Raw genomic sequence first — 17,290 nt, forward strand, 5'->3', positions numbered from 1 at the left:
AGAGTGAAGAACATAAAAAAATGTTTGCTGTTCATTCAGAAACTTTTACGACTTTTACAAGTCGACATGATTATTTTCTGGACCTTTATAGTCCTTTTTTTCATCTCATAGATTTTAAAAAGTTTAAGTGAGTTTTTCATTTTCAAAAATGTGTTTTACTATCTCTAGTTTAAATACTAATTATTACTAACATAACATAACAAAGATTTTTTAGAAACAATGTTCTTCTGCTATTTGTTTGAAGGAGGGATAAAGTAGTACTTGCAGGATAATTGGACTGTATGTGAACCTTTAGAGTATCTTATAATTATGTCTTATATCCATGAGAAGCCAAATGTTTTGAATTTTCAGTTCAAATTTTAATGTTTAAATATACATTTCTTCCAAGACAAAATGTTTCATGGGTCTAACTCGTCTAACCCAATCATCAGTTGGAATTATAACTTTATATAAATATATATAAACACAATGGACGTATTTCTATTTTGATTTCTACCAAGCTATTTAACAGCAGAGACACTAAACAAACCAAAGTTGGCATTTATAAGTGTCTCTTTCCTTGTAACTTTTCACTTTATAAATGTTCGGATCTAAACATTAATAATTAACAAGTAGTCTTCATTGTATTGATATAATCGCCGAACATTTTGCTTCACAAACAAATTTTAGGATTGTAATATTTGTCAAGATATATTTATCGTATTAATATTATACTTAAAAACATTTATTATATAAATAGGATTTTTATATTCATAATATAAATGTTGAACCTAAAAGTAGGATTGAATAGAACCTACATTTACAAATTCCACAATCATCATTTTTACAATAATACAATAATATATGTAATCAGTATTTTTTTCGTGTTGTGAGCCTTGTGTGCGGTAAATAAATTTAGTTTTAAAAATATTCCATCCCACTCAAGGTAAAAAAAAATATTAAAAGAAAAATTATCACGTAATTCTAAATTTTTGCCCCAAAGCTTCAGTGAGGGAGGGGTGGCTGCTCTCAGGGTTTTGGAGTTGCTCCCAGGATTTTGGAATTGCTACCAGGGCCTTGGAGTTTCTCCCAGGGTTTTTGAGAAAAGGTGAAAATTTATCCGACCTTTTATGATAAATCCTTGGAAAGGGTAATTTAAAGCGGAAAATTGAAAAAAGGACTCTACTTTTTACTGTATTTGCTGAGATATTTGCAGAGGAAAAATCTAAAATTTCAGTTCAAGTAGTCTGTGGCCGATCATATAGTTTTGATTAGCCAAACTGACGACATTTGTTATAGCTTATACATTAAACATTATTGGTAAAAAAATTATTATTTTTGCTAGATTCATAAAGGTTTCATTTGAGCTAGTCTAATACGTCTTTACAAGTTATCCTATTTCCAAGTTTAATGTAGTTTTTTTCGAGAAAAATCAAAATTTTCACCTTTTAGATAGTATGAACAATTCCAATATATAGTTTATTTGGTATATATTTAATAAACAGATATTTATATCGAAGAGTAGATCTGTTCAAGTTGAAGGGTAGAGACGGACTCCCTCCTAGATTCTCGTTTTCTTGTTCGCAGATTTTCTTCTTTATCTTCGAGCATTTCTTAGTGGTTGGATAATGTATCTGTAAGATATATCAGAGGCGATTTACCGGCAGAAAAAGAACTATGAATTAATTTTTTCTGCCGGTCTTTCCGTTTCCCGAACCAGTATTGTAAGAACAAGGAGCTTTACATGAAAATGCTTTACGTCCATACTTCCTATGTGTATTACACCATCCAGCCATTGCAGAAGTATCCTGAGTATTTTGATTCTTCTGGCGATAATTGTGGATTGTACTGCAAAAGTTCTCCTCTGCTAAGTTATCCTCAGAAACTTGTTGAATAAGCTGTGAGGATTGGGAGGACCAAACAAGGTCGGCTTGTTGAGCAAGAGAACGAGGGTCTTCATATCCAAAGGTATGAAGATGTCCACGAATATTTCCTGGTATCCTGCGAAGAAATTCATTCAAAAAGAATGGGGACATGCTCTGACCAGTAGGACAGACTGCTAGCATTGAATCCATTAGGTCTGATGGTTTCCTATCACCTATTCCTGGCATAGATCGAATAAGCTCAGCTTTCTCCAGATCTGTATGTGTGAATTTCTTCAAGAGTCTCATCTTTATAGAGGTATATTGTTCTTCTCCCGGTACATTTTCAAAGAAATCTATCAGTTTAACTGCGATTTCGTTAGGCAAGGCTGCAACCACATGATGATATTTCGTTAGCTCACTTGTAATATTCTTTTTTGCAAACTGTGATTTGGCTTGTGCGAACCAAACTTTAGCTCCATCAGCCCAAAACTGTGGTAGTTTAAGAGCTACTGATTGAATATTCTCCAACTGAACCTCAGCCATTGTTCTTCTTCAGGGGTCACCACTTTAGATAGTATGAACAATTCCAATATATAGTTTATTTGGTATATATTTAATAAACAGATATTTATATCGAAGAGTAGATCTGTTCAAGTTGAAGGGTAGAGACGGACTCCCTCCTAGATTCTCGTTTTCTTGTTCGCAGATTTTCTTCTTTATCTTCGAGCATTTCTTGGATTTATCCTCTCAGATTCCTGCTTCTACAACCTAAAGAAATCTTTAATTTGAGTGTTGCCATCAAAATCCATTTTTTAATATGTTATAAATGTTCCATGTCACAATTAGAACCTTTCATTTGGCATGCACTAAAAGCAAAAAACATCTGAGATATCAGAGGAAAACTATGTTTTTTCTTAGTGTTCTTCAGACATCTCTTTAATTTGATGATTTTTGCGTTAGTGTGCACCGTATATAAGGTTCTAAATTTGACATAGATCAATTCTTATTTTGTGAGTTTTGAGTGAAAAATGCATTTTTAATGGCGAATAATTGGATCTATTCTCAAAACACTTGGAAATAAGATAAGTTATAAAAATGTTAACTATGAATTAGACCAGCTAAAATGAAACTTTTATATAGCTAGCAAATTTTTTTTTTTACATTTACCAAAGCAAATGTTGGCAATTTGGCTAATCAAAACTATAGATCACCACAGGCTACTTTGCGATTTTCCCCCTGCAAATATCTGAACAAAGACAGCAAAATAGGGATAGCATAGCCCTTTTTTCAATTTTCGGTTTTAAAGTAACCTTTTTAAAAGACTTTTCATAAAAGGTCGGATAAATTTTCACATTTTAATGCAAAACCCTGAAAGCAACTCAAAAATCCAGGGACCACTCTAAAACCCTGGGAGCAACTCAAAAACCCTGGGACCACTCTAAAACCCTGGGACAACTCAAAAATCCTGGGACCACTCTAAAACCCTGGAACCACTCTAAAACCCTGGGACCACTCTAAAACCCTGGGACAACTCAAAAATCCTGGGACCACTCAAACCCTGGGAGCAATTCCAGAACACTGAGAGTGCAGCCACCCCTTCCTCCTTCATTAGCTTCAAAGGGGAGAGCGGAGGGTGGTTAATGATAACGTCAGCCCTGTCCGAAACTTTTAAAAAATTTGTTGAGCAATCTATTTTTGAGACGATGATTTTCACGATAATAAGGCACTGAACACTTTTATTTATTAATCCCCATATCTATAGCAATAAGATGGCGTAAATCATTGATATTTCAAACTTGGACTATAATTGATCCAACAGAATTCAAAGCTTGAAATATGAAAACAATAGGGTTCAAATATAAAGCGATAAGAAAACAAGTTTTGGATCGTTTAGTAGGTTCCTTTTGTGAAATTTAGCTAGTTTAGCTGGTTACATGAGTGTCAACTATGAGAAATCATTTCATACATTATTCTTAGACAAAACATGAGAAAATAGGTTTGTAACTCCATGCTGAACTGCTTCTTCAATTATATCTTTTGTCTTTATCTTTATCATGATCTAGGACTCATCATGATATAGAACTTTATCATGATCTAGAACTTTATCATGATCTAGAACTTTATCATGACCTAGAACTTTATTATGATCTAGAACTTTATCATGAAATAGAAATTTAGCATGATCTAGAACTTAATCATGATCTTGGACTTAATCATGATATAAAACTTTATTATGATATAGAACTTTATTATGATCTAGAACTTTATTATGATATAGAACTTTATTATGATCTAGAACTTTATTATGATATAGAACTTTATTATGATCTAGAACTTTATTATGATCTAGAAATTATCATGATCTAGAACTTTATCATGATCTAGACCTTTATCTTGATCCAGAACTTTATCATGATATAGAACTCTAATCATGATCTAGAACTTAATCATGATCTTGGACTTAATCATGATATAGAACTTTAATATGATATAGAACCTAATCATAATCTAAAACTTTATTATGATATAGAACTTTATTATGATCTAGAACTTTATTTTGATCTATTACTTTATTATGATCTAGAACTTTATCATGATCCAGAACTTTATCATGATCTAGAACTTTATCATGATCTAGACCTTTATCATTATCTAGAACTTTATCAAGATAAAGAACTTTATCATGATATAGAACTAATCTAGGATTGCATCTTGATCTAAGAATGATTATGATTTAAAACTGTTACTATATCTTTAATTGCATCTTGATCTAGAGCCCTATCCTGATTTGAATCTGTATCTCGATCCAGAACCTGATCTAGAATTGTATCTCGATCTAGAACTATCACATCTTCATTATTTAAGGAAATCGAATATGCATTCTCTTCTCTGTCCTGGATACTGGAGTTGGAATTCTCTTCTCCGTCCTGTATACTGGAGTTGTGGTTGGGATTTTCTTCTCTGTCCTGCATCCCAGTAAGGGCCTCCTCAAGCTGATCTGCAATATTCCTGAGTTGGGCTGCACCTTCTCCTCCTCCTAAACAAGTCATTCGTATCAAAAAAATAATAAAAACACACTATGAAAGGACTTTTTATGAATTTAATAATGGTCAAGAGAAATGCTGAAAAAAATTGTCATAAAATCAATTAGTAATAGAAAATAACAAAAAATAACAGAAACAATAACAATAAAATAACATTAATACATACAAAAACAAAAAATTGCCTTTAACATTTCCTCTACAAATTAAAAAATTAATACCAATAAAAAGTTGAATAATTAAAAATATAAAAACGCCTATTTTAAGAGTGTGTACCTGAAGCTAACTCCTTGACTCCGCCCCTAAGCTGATAAACATCCCAGAGTAATGTTACTCCGCCAAAGACGGAGGTAACTGCTCCCGAGATCACCCGCCCACCAGTATTCAACAATATCTACACAAACTTAATTGATTAGAGATGTATATTTTTAAGAATTAAATTTGATGATAAAGGGGGTAATAAAAAAAATGGGTCATTAAAAGGTATTTTTTTTTGTTCCTTTTTGATACATGTCCATCAAAAATTCCATTATTTTCTTGTAAATATCATTAATTTTTCCCGATTCAGCGTCCCCCCACTACACCAACGACTAGCGAGATTGATTTGATTTCCCCTATTATACTTCATTTATTCTTTTTTTAAATTAACAAATAAAGTTTTCAATAATTACTCCTAACTTTACATTGTAACTTTTATCAGTGAACTGCATTTTTATTCACTAATTCTGAAAGATTTGTGTCGTTTAATATAAATGAATTATTTTTTGATAAATATTCAAATCAAATACAACATACAATCAAAAATTTAAGAATACAAAATTCACCTTGGTAATTTCCTTGTTCACGTCCTCCCCGAATATCTGTCCAATAACCTCTAATCCTTAAATAAAGGAATTTTCGAATTTGAAAAAATAATATTTATAATTCAGCTTAGTATTTTTGACATCAAAAATGTATTTTTAAATAACTTTTGAAGATTTGATTAACAAATAAGAATTACAATCTATTAAACAGAATTAATAAATCCCAAAAAATGGATGATAATTCAAGATTAATAATATTAGAACTAAATCAGTATCAGAAATGTAATCAATTTCATTTATTAAGGAATCTTTTATAAATATGTTAAAATTAGACCTGCTTTAATGGTTCCTCCAGGTTGACTTCCGGCAATCAAATCATAGAAACCTTTAAATATTTAATTCATCAAAAATAATTTTTCTTTAGAAGAGTCATTGATTTATAGAATTTTATGCTATTGTGGACATCTGGAAAAAAATCACTTCATACTGCAAGGACAAACGAAAGCTTGCGGGGTAGGTTAGCTTTCAAGAACTAAATGTTTTGAATGACATCTCATGATGCGTGAAATTTATAATCTACCGATTTTCTGTCCATTATAAGTATTCATATTTTTATGGTAGCCTGCTATAATACCTTCAGTACCATGGATGCTAAACCACCCACTGTCGTGGCTACACTTGTCACCTTAATTAGCCTATTATCCTACCTTCAGTACTTGAGGCTAGACCTCCCACTGTCATGGCTACACTTGTCACCTTAATTAGCCTACTATCCTATCTTCAGTACCATGGATGCTAGACCTCCCACTGTCGTGGCTACACTTGCCACCTTAATTAGCCTACTATCCTATCTTCAGTACTTGAGGCTAGACCTCCCACTGTCATGGCTACGCTTGTCACCTTAATTAGCCTACTATCCTATCTTCATTACTTGAGACTAGACCTCCTCCCACTGTCATGGCTACACTTGTCACCTTAATTAGCCTACTATCCTATCTTCAGTACTTGAGGCTAGANTCCTAGATAGCATAGATTATACTTCCTAGATAGCATAGATTATACTTCCTAGATAGCATAGATTATACTTCCTAGATAACATAGATTATACCTGTTAGATAACATAGATTAAATCTCTTAGATAACATAGATTACACCTCCTACATAACAGATTATATCTCCTAGATAACATAGATTATACCTACTAGATAACATAGATTAAATCTCCTAGATAACATAGATTATACCTCCTACATAACAGATTATATCTCCTAGATAACATAGATTACACCTCCTAGATAACATAGATTATTACTCCTAGATAACATAGATTATACCTACTAAATAATATAGATTATATCTCCTAGATAACATAGATTATACCTTCTAGATAACATAGATTATATCTCCTAGATAACATAGATGATACCTACTAGATAACACAGATTACACCTCCTAGATAACATAGATTATACTTCCTAGATAACATAGATTATACTTCCTAGATAACATAGATTATACCTCCTAGATAACATAGATTATACTTCCTAGATAAAATAGATTATACTTCCTAGATAACATAGATTACACCTCCTAGATAACATAGATTATACCTCCTAGATAACATAGATTATACCTCCTAGATAACATAGATTATATCTCCTAGATAACATAGATTATACCTCCTAGATAAGAGAGATTATACTTACTAGATAGCATAAATTATACTTCTTAGATAACATAGATTATACTTCCTAGATAACATAGATTTTATTTCCTAGATAACATAGATTATACTTCCTGGATAACATAGATTATACTTACCAGATAGCATAGATTATACTTACTAGATAACCATAACATAGATTATACTTCCTAGATAGCATAAATTATACTTACTAGATAGCATAGATTATACTTCCTAGATAACATAGATTATACTTCCTAGATAACATAGATTATATCTTCTAAATGAAATATATTTTACCTCCTAAAAAACAAGCTTCACTTAGATATTTTTTATCTAATTTCCTTGGTTTGTCTTACCTTCATTTGTTTAGATGCAAGAATTTTCTTAGTTATTGTTGCAGCTCCCCCCGTTAATCCTAATAATACATTATGCATATTATTGTTGCAACTCCTCTACAATGTAAACAGTAGAATATGTTTTACTTCTCTAACTTTTGTCATTAAGTTTTTATGTTTACTGGATCTCATTGTATCTATACTTTATTTCTAATTTCTAAAATTGTTACTAAGCAACGGGTTCTGATAAGGTAAATTTCATATAGAGGATAAAAAACAAAAACAAACATGGATTTTAAATGCAACATAAATCTTTGCAGATGAATCATAGGGAATACATTTAACGGAACCTACATTTTTAGAGAAACCTTTTAATGAGAATACTGAGAAATGTAAAAGGTTTATTTTGAGGGATTCTTATCATAACTAACATAATATGAATAGAGTTCTAATTTATCTAATAACTTAAAACTCGAGATTAAGTGTTAGAGGGGGAAGGGAGATAAGTGGGTACTACATTTAAATTATACTTCTCTATATCTAGAAGAAATTTTTCATAACTAGAAAAAATCAAGCTTTAGAAGGCGGGACCACAATAAACCCTCCTTTCAAGATGAAAGCAAGTACTGTACTGCACAGTGTACTGTACGGTGTACTGCTTAGTGTACTGTATAGTGTATTGTATAGTGTACTGTATAGTGTACTGTACAGTGTACTGTATAGTGTACTGTATAGTGTACTGGATAGTGTACTGTATAGTGTACTGTACAGTGTACTGCATCGTATACTGTATGGTGTACTGTATAATGTACTCTATAGTGTACTGTATAGTGTACTGTATAGTGTACTGTATAGTGTACTGTATAGTGTACTATATAGTATACTGGACAGTGTACTCTATAGTGTACTGTATAGTGTACTGCATAGTGTACTGTATAATGTACTATATAGTGTACTGTAACCTGAAGCTAATCCTATCCCTGCTCCCGCCACAAGAACGGGTGCAGCAGCACCCGCCGTCATTACTGTCATCACACCACCGGCGATCGTCAAACTGCCGGCGATAATACCGCCGCTGCTTCCGACAATTCGGGCAAATCCTGTTTTCTTTCCAATACTGTCTATGTAATCAGCTATCTCCCTTAATATAAAAAAATATTTTTTATTTCATTTTCACCAAATATCAATTAAACGATTTAGATACTTGTCAAATATATAGACACATATTTACAATAGTTTTGACGAAACGTTTAAATGAATATTCATAATTTTTAGAGACTGACGACATAATTTGTAAGTGATCCTCAATTTAGAGAGAGTAACCAGCAATGTATGGTAGTTGAAATGAGAATGTAGTAATTTTTTAGGAATCATTTGAGACCTATGAGACGTTTTTACGGTTCATATTTGTTCAGCAAGAGAGCAAATTTGATCTTTAAAATCCTTATAGATTGTTCACTTTGGAGGGATGATTTTGAGAGTCGGATTTAAAATTATGGTAAAATTCTACAGTAAACTAATTAGTTGTTTAGGAACAGGTTGAGCAAATAAAAATTAACTATCATCATCGAAAATAAGTTATATTATTCTGTATTTTCTCACACAAACATTTTCTTTATTTTTTTCTGATGTATAAATCCGCACGTACCTTATATTTAGAAAAGAAACTGAAACTAAATAATCTTTTTTTAAATAGAAAAACATGGATGATTCTATCAAACATGCTCAGACATATGTAAAAATCCTTTAAATGGAGGGTCACTTAAAATTACGTCGACAGACCCTTTAGCCCCCCCCCCCCATCAAACCCCCTGGGGGGGGGGGGGGTGGGGGGGTTTTTCTTAAATGAGAAAGAAAGAAACATACCTGAGTCGATATATCGTTCTTTCTCTTACTTCTCTCCATAAATGAAGTTTTTCCTCTGAAATAAATATTCAAATCTTGAAGATAAATTATACCTTCTAATAGTATTATTAAGCTTTGAATAGTGTATGACAGCTTCAGGGGAATGCATAAAAAATTAGAATTTTATTTCGAATTATCCCAAAAACCAACAAAAATGAACTGCCATTATCATGGTGTTTAACCCACCCACCAAAAAATAATTTTGTAAAAGAAGTTTTATTAAATATTTTAAAAAGCAAAAAATTTAAAAGAAAATATATTCTGATATATTGTTTAAATTTCAAATGTAATAGACAGGAAACAAACATTTAGATTAGAGGAAGGATTAGAGGAAGTAGACATTTTAAATAATTGCGGAGTTAATCTAAAAATTTTAAAAAGTTATTTAAATGTTTTGTAAAATGCTTGTATGTATATACAGAAGTCGTCGTAAATATCAATACAATGAAGACGACTGTCGATTTCAATTTTTGATTTCTACCATTCTATCAAACAGTATGAATACACATTGCATATATAACACGAAGGAAAAGAGAAGTGTCAATTAACACCTTCTCTTTGTTTACTTGTGAACTTGTAATTTGAGTAAAGCTTGTTATAAATCAAACCAAAATAGAAAAGTCGTCTTCATTGCATTAATATAAACACCGACCACTGTAGAATACTTACATTTTATTTATATTAATTGCATATAAATGATATATTTTTTGATGATACATTTTAGTGAGTTATTTGCATCTTCTAAAAAATCATTAATAAAAGAGACAAAAGTTCGAAGTTTTTTCTAATCATCACAACAGTAAAAAAGTTATTAAAAGCACATTTTTTCCGATTATTATTTTTCAATCCCCCTCCCCCCTGAAAAAAAAATAAAAAGAACTACCTAAATGTCGTATTTCGTAAGTTATCTCTTGAACGTCCTTCTCCGAAATATCTGTAACCTCTTTCAGCCTCGAAATGGCGTCCTCTAATGCCTTGTCGAAAGCCTCCAAACTCTTCGGTTTGGCCTCGGCCACCTCTCTGTCCTCGATAATCTCGAAACATTCGTCGGTGACGATAATCGATCCATCTGCTATATGGATTTCCTCCACACTTTCTGCTATAGAAACTACAAGAGATGTTAATCCTTCGGTTGAAAAATTCGAGTTCGAGTCCGGTTTTAAATCTTTCGCATCGTCAGTGGAAAAATCGTCCACAATCACTGTTTTGAAATCGTCCACTTTGGAAGAATTATCGATCGGCAACGAAGATTCTTCCGCTTTGAGGGAAGACGTCGTTTCCGGCCGATTTCGTCGGAAGAAATTCATAATTTCTTTATTTACTGTTTGTTTTCTTTGTTTATGTTTGAAACATCACTGATCAGCTGATATAAGTCGAGTTGGAGTTTCTGAAGTATAGAACTAACTGAAACCAAATCACGCAAACCAATACAAAACTATATATTTCACTTAATAATCGTAATATTTTTAAATAAAAACTTTTTAAATCAACTCAACAAAATTTTTATCTCAGGCTGTATGAGGGACTGAGTTGTGAGTGTAGTCATCAGCAGGGTTGCCAGGTTTGAAAAGAAGGAAAAGGCTAAATTGAGAATTTTTTAAGGCTACTTTCAGCCCTCTCTAGGCTACTTTTTGATGCTTGAATTTACAGTTTATTTACCTTGTTTAATACTAATTTATCACTAATTTTATCTTAAAATACTATTCACACATTGAACGTCCTCCAAAACAACAAATAAAAAGAACTAAGTTTTTTGTCTATATTAAAGAACCTTATTCTTTCATACTTAGACATACTATGGTTAGAGATATTTGTTGTTTAATGTCGAGAATGTTTGCGCGGAGCGCCAAAGAAATTTATAAATTTTATTTTTGCTGAACTTTTATGTAAAAAGTATCAAAAAGGATGAAAAAACTTGCCAATTAATGAAAAGGCTACTTTTAGGCCAATAATTTAACAAAAAGGTAGCCTTAAGGCTACCAATGCAAAAAGCATTCTGAAATCTGATTAGGCTACATTTATGAAAAGTGGCCTTCTAGAAGGCTACCTGGCAACCCTGGTCATCAGGTAGTCATTGAAAACAGCTGTGTTTGTTTTTGTGCGTAATTTGCGTCAACCTGTGAACTGCGTAGTTTAGGTACAGAAGACGACATTTATTTCTGGATAAGGATTGAAATAATATGGCATTGTAATTGTAATTGTAGCAATTGTTTAGGATATCTCTTCAATTTTTCTGGAGTGCAGTACAATAAAGTTATCGATTGGCTAGAGCAAATTGTTACTTATTTTTTCTACAATTGAGATCAAGTTCCAATTAATTAGTACGTGAATATATGATATGCTTTTAATAATAATGTTACCTTCAATGCGATAAAATTTAGAATTTAGTAAATTGTATCTTGATCTACATGCTGATTCACGAAGCCGGGTCCATAGGAAAAATTAATCTCAGAATTTTTCATTAAGTTTAACCAAAAAAGGGGGGGAAATGTTGATATTTATTTTTAATCAGTAACTCTTGAAGATATTTTCTTGACCTTGGATCCGGATCAGCATCAAAATGAAATGGGGCCTTAGTACTGGTTAAAAGTAATCCTAATTCTTGCATTTCTTTGGCTTTTATCATTTTATACATGCCCCTACTTTGTTTTTGCTGTGGTGCAGATCTTAATGAAAATTGTTTAATTATCTTAATATAAAATCTGTTTTGCCAAAATACAATAATATTTTTATCGGAAAATATTTAGAATTTCTCAGAATTTCTATTTACATTAATGTCGTAGAGTGTATAGACTGTACTGTTCACCCCTTTTTATATTTGGCTTTCTTGTCTAATGTTTGTATCTGTCAAAACTGCGAAATCAATCTGGAATTCTAGAACAGAGTTTAACAAATTTGAGAGGTCGTTGAACTACCTATAGTACCTTCTGCCGCGCCACCGGTTCAAATCCGAAATTACCAATTCAAATCCTCGTGAATCGTTTTTTTCTAATTTTTCCAGTTTTCTTCTTCGATCCTTTAATTTCTTCTTCAAATTCCAATTTTTCTGCTACGTCCCTAAATTTCTTCTTTTTAACCCCAAGATTTTCCTGTCAATTCCAATTCTTCTTTTTATAATATCCCAAAATTACTCTCTCTCGAATTAATCCCATTTTTTTCTTCAATCTCAAAATTTCTTCAAGATTAGGTTGTAATAATTAAATTACTAAATCTAAATGGTTTAATTTTAATTTTATTAGAACTGAAACCATTCTTCAACTTTGAATTAAACCTGGATATATATATATATATTTATGAAATATGTCCAGGATGGTTCTGACATATTTATAAATTGGGTTGTGTCCAGAAATTGAATTTAAAATTTTCAATAGTAAAATCAGGATCTGAATCAAGAATGGTTTTACAAATATGAAAAAAGACAAGGGCAAAGTTTGCTGTTTTTTTAGGGGGGGGGCGCAAGAATAGACCAACCCCCCCCCCCAATAATTTGGATTTGTTCTTTCAGTCATTGCAAAAACGTTACGGGGTTTTTATCAAACACTTTTTCAAACTGCAGGGAAAGATGCCTTCAGAAACCAGTTTGTCCGAATACTGTACTATCCGACCTTAAACTGATTCATTTCAATTATAGAAACACAGGCTAGTAATACATGTCTAGATAAAGGAATTGAACTTAAATTTTCTAATCCCTTCATGATGGTGTAAACCTTTGAAATGTAAACTTAGAATTAATAGTTTAAAATATCTAAGGTCTATCACTTTGAGTCGCAAAGGTATATGGATTAGAAAGTCAGAGTTTGTGGCAAAAACTCAATTCCTTCGGGTGTAGATATAATTTTACCAGGAAATCTATATCACATCATTTTTATCATGCATAAGTATATATATATATGACATGCATATATTGCTTTGGTAACTCTGATGGGTCATCATAAACATAAATACGGGTGAACCGATTGAGACCATTTTTAGGTGAGAAGAGTTGGTGTTTGAACGATCAAAGTGAAAGATATTTCTCAGAAATAAAATGTTCTATTTATTTTGAATTCATAAATTATAAAAAAGCTAATTTTTCTCTTCAGTATAGTTTACGATTTTAATTAAGCCTAAGTGTACTTAAAGGAGAAATGGATTAGTTCCTGAGTAGTAAAAAAAAACCTTCGGGTTTATTCATACAAAATATTTTTATACAGTAAAACCCTTAAAAACGAATACATCGAAAGAATTTATCAAATGTTGTCTTGACAATTTGTCAATGAGTTTTTTACTAAATTACATAAATTTCAGTGTTTGCGAAAATAAATAAATAGCCATGAATATGCGGGAACAGTTTTAAAGAGTTCAATATAATCATTTAATTAAAAAACTAAATATCTGCAACATTCCATCATCAGAAAGTGAAGAATACGACATTTGATGAATTCTTTCGATGTATTCGTAATTAAGGGTTTCACTTTATAATGAGTTATTTCGTAATCCATGCTTTCATACATATTTACGTAACACATGTAGCAGCCAGCAGCCTTTAGATGTTCAATGTTCATTTCAATAGAAAATATAATCCTTGGAGAAATCATTTCTAAATAAAATTCTATCCTCCAAGATTTTAGAAAAGAAAATTCAATTTGTAAAAGTAAAAAATATTAACTTTAGAATCTAATTCATTGACCTGCAAGTCATCGTACCAAAGTACAAAGGAATTGAGTCTTTACCACAAACTCAAAAGGAATTGAGTCTTTGCCACAAACTCAATTTTTAAAATCCCTTTTTCTATGGAACCTGATGTTGTAGACTTTTGATATTTCAAACTAAGATAATTTGATGCAACAGAATTCATAGTTTGAAATATCTAAGGTCTACGACATTGGGTTGCAGAGATATAGGAATTAGAAAATCAGAGTTTGTGACAAGGACTTAATTCCTTTGCAAACTGATGGTGTAAACGTTTGATTTTTCAAACTTAGATTATGTGATCTAACAATACTTTATAGTTTAAAATATCTACGACATTAGGTTACAAAGATATAAGAAAATCAGAGTTTGGGTCAAAGACTCGATGCCTTTGTAGTTTGCATAAATATAGCACAATTGTTCTAACAAAATTTCTGCAGTGTATCAATTATGGCAATAGCAAATTCCGGATTCCAGAAACATAATTTCCGGACAATTTTCAGTAAAGAAACATTCGGAAAAAAAGGAAATCGGTTTCTTATTATTATCTAGTGCAAGGGTTAGGCTTTCATATTGCACTGCAGCCTGTGTCTTGGACAGATTAGGGGGCCGAGCACTGAAAATATGTGACTGCGAGTTCGATTAAAGAAAAATCCAAAATATTTCTCCGGAATTATACTCTTGTTTACATTGATCCGTTGGTCGTTAGTTTTTTTTTTTTTTGGGGGGGGGGTAGGGGGAATACTCAAAAAAGTAATAATTCACATTGATCCAAAATGTGCACGCATTCAAGCAAAAATCTTTCAACAAATATACAAGTTTGTAAGATAAAACCCGAGGAAAAAGCATTGTGGCACTTCAATAACGACCTATATAGTCTTACAATGTGATGCACATTTTTAATAGCGTCCTGGATCTCCGTGAAATCAAATATCAATGTATCTAGGTGTATCCTATCAAGCTAGTGATGTATCTAGGTGTATCCTATCAAGCTGGTAATGTATCTAGGTGTATCCTATCAAGCTGGTAATGTATCTAGGTGTATCCTATCAAGCTAGTAATGTATCTAGGTGTATCCTATCAAGCTAGTAATGTATCTATAGGTATATCCTATCAAGCTGGTAATGTATCCTATAATACATATACACACTTTACAACATGGTTTCCTGTTTACTAAAGACTGTTTATGAATAGTTATGACAGGTCCTATTTACTTCAAGAAAATATATTTTCCCTCGAATATATCTTTATTTATGTTGATCTATACATTATTAATGTGTGTATAAATGTAAACGATCAAAAATAAATTTCTTCAGAAAATTAATCATAGACATGGGAAAACAGAGCCCCATACGGGCCATAACTAGTATTTCAGACATAGCTACATAGCTTAGTTTGTTTTTCTGGTGGCTCAACTTTAAAGGGAATCAGTGTGAACTTTAAACATTTCAAAATAGTATTCTGTAAAAGTTTGCTATCATTAAACTTTGAAATATTTTTATCCTTAGTGAAAATATCAGGGGAAAACGAACCAAAAAACGATAGTTTTTGGTTAAATTTTTGCATAACATTTGTCTTGGGGTCAAAATTTGGCTACAGTGTATGAAAGGCAGGTGTTTAGAATACAAAATTTTGAAATTCAAAAGTCCAAAAACCTTGAAAAGTTTTGAAAAACGAACCAAGCTAGTCCTATTGCACTACCCGTAACCCTCATAGATCCACGGACTGCTATGAAAAGTTGCATCAATTTTTAAGACTGGGTTGAATTTAAAATGTCGCACTTGCCACGCCTGGACCTTTTATTTTAACTCACAAGTCACTTAAACTTTTTTTGTAGCTCTAGACAATTGACAATTTTGAACTTTAAAGTGCTTGATTTTTAACTTTAATTTTAAGAATTAATTGGAATTTTTTTATCGATTTTTGTGTGAGAGCTTGCGACGACATTTCGATTTGTGTGATCCCCCCCCCTTTATAATATGAAATTAGATGTGGCCAGGGAATTAGGCAGACGCTGAACTCCAACCTTCGAGTGTGCGAGGTGGGGAAGACTTCACTGCAGATTTTACCTTTGTACATGACCACTTTTTCAACAATTTTAAATTAAATTAGTATTTATTTAGGGTTAGGTTAGGTTAAGACACTTTCTGAGCCAAGCGCTGCGGCTAGGACAGGCTATGGGCCGAGCGCTGCGGCCACGGGTTAGGTTAAGTTATGACACTTTCTGGACCGAGCGCTGCGGCTATGATTCAATCTCGATCTACAAATGTCATCCCGCCTTAGTCATGCTTTTAATTAAGCGCAGCAGTGAAGTCTTCCCCACCTCGCACACTCGAAGGTTGGAGTTCAGCGTCTTCCAGGGAATTAAGAGGGGGTTTATGCTACAAGAGAATATTTTAACACCATGGGGTTTCAGGATGAGCTGAAAACCATATTGTAGCGGAGGCAGAAGTTTTATGATCTTTTAACGAAACTCTCAGGATTGGAGATATTCAAATCTTGGTTGTGTATATTTATAAATAGAACAATACCGGCGGGAAACCCAAGTTTGTTTACCTGACGCTAAAGAGAGGCCAGAGGTAAGGATACCACGGGAATTGACCCAGGAAAGTTGGAAAACTATGGATTTCCAGATCTAATGTAGCAGGTCAACTCATACCAGGAGAACGGGCAGTTGGCGATCAACCTTCTCATCTAGAAGTTCCGGGACTGTGCTAAGATCTGTGACTCTATCCTCTGAACTTTAATATTATCTTATCATTAGTATCGCTCTTAGATTGTATTTTTGCACTTAATATAATAAAGTATTCGTACCGTACATCGTTTAATATCTGGTGAATGAGTTATTTGTAGTTTAGTCTTTTAGAGGAGTGAAAATATATCTTCCTATTTCAATTTATTCATATACAACAATATCACTTAAAGACTTCCAAGTTTCTGTGAAAGGACAGCAGTAAGCTGAGTTTTAACAATTATCAGTGCAATTTTAATTCTTCGAATACCC

General features: G+C 32.3%; 3 protein-coding genes across 3 annotated transcripts; all 3 read right to left on the bottom strand.

The window, feature by feature from the left end:
* Positions 1-1,661: 1,661 nt before the first annotated feature.
* Positions 1,662-2,387, bottom strand: LOC111712968 (uncharacterized). Its single transcript, XM_023487733.1, has one exon. It carries the CDS (start codon positions 2,385-2,387, stop codon positions 1,662-1,664), a length of 726 nt encoding a protein of 241 aa, XP_023343501.1.
* Positions 2,388-4,345: 1,958 nt separating this feature from the next.
* Positions 4,346-6,429, bottom strand: LOC111712969 (uncharacterized). Its single transcript, XM_023487735.1, has 5 exons — positions 6,396-6,429; positions 6,023-6,073; positions 5,710-5,765; positions 5,162-5,279; positions 4,346-4,881 (listed from the first exon to the last, which is right to left on the bottom strand). The coding sequence occupies exons 1-5, from the start codon at positions 6,427-6,429 to the stop codon at positions 4,562-4,564; spliced, it is 579 nt and encodes a 192-aa protein (XP_023343503.1). The 3' UTR covers positions 4,346-4,561.
* Positions 6,430-6,970: 541 nt separating this feature from the next.
* On the bottom strand, positions 6,971-11,183 carry LOC111712970 (uncharacterized). The gene is made up of 7 exons (XM_023487736.1): positions 10,499-11,183; positions 9,577-9,631; positions 8,673-8,851; positions 7,732-7,790; positions 7,673-7,675; positions 7,368-7,370; positions 6,971-6,979 (listed from the first exon to the last, which is right to left on the bottom strand). The coding sequence occupies exons 1-7, from the start codon at positions 10,920-10,922 to the stop codon at positions 6,971-6,973; spliced, it is 732 nt and encodes a 243-aa protein (XP_023343504.1). The 5' UTR covers positions 10,923-11,183.
* Positions 11,184-17,290: the final 6,107 nt, after the last annotated feature.

The sequence above is a fragment of the Eurytemora carolleeae genome, unplaced genomic scaffold, assembly GCF_000591075.1.
Source record: "Eurytemora carolleeae unplaced genomic scaffold, Eaff_2.0 scaffold1301, whole genome shotgun sequence".
Classification (NCBI taxonomy): domain Eukaryota; kingdom Metazoa; phylum Arthropoda; class Copepoda; order Calanoida; family Temoridae; genus Eurytemora; species Eurytemora carolleeae.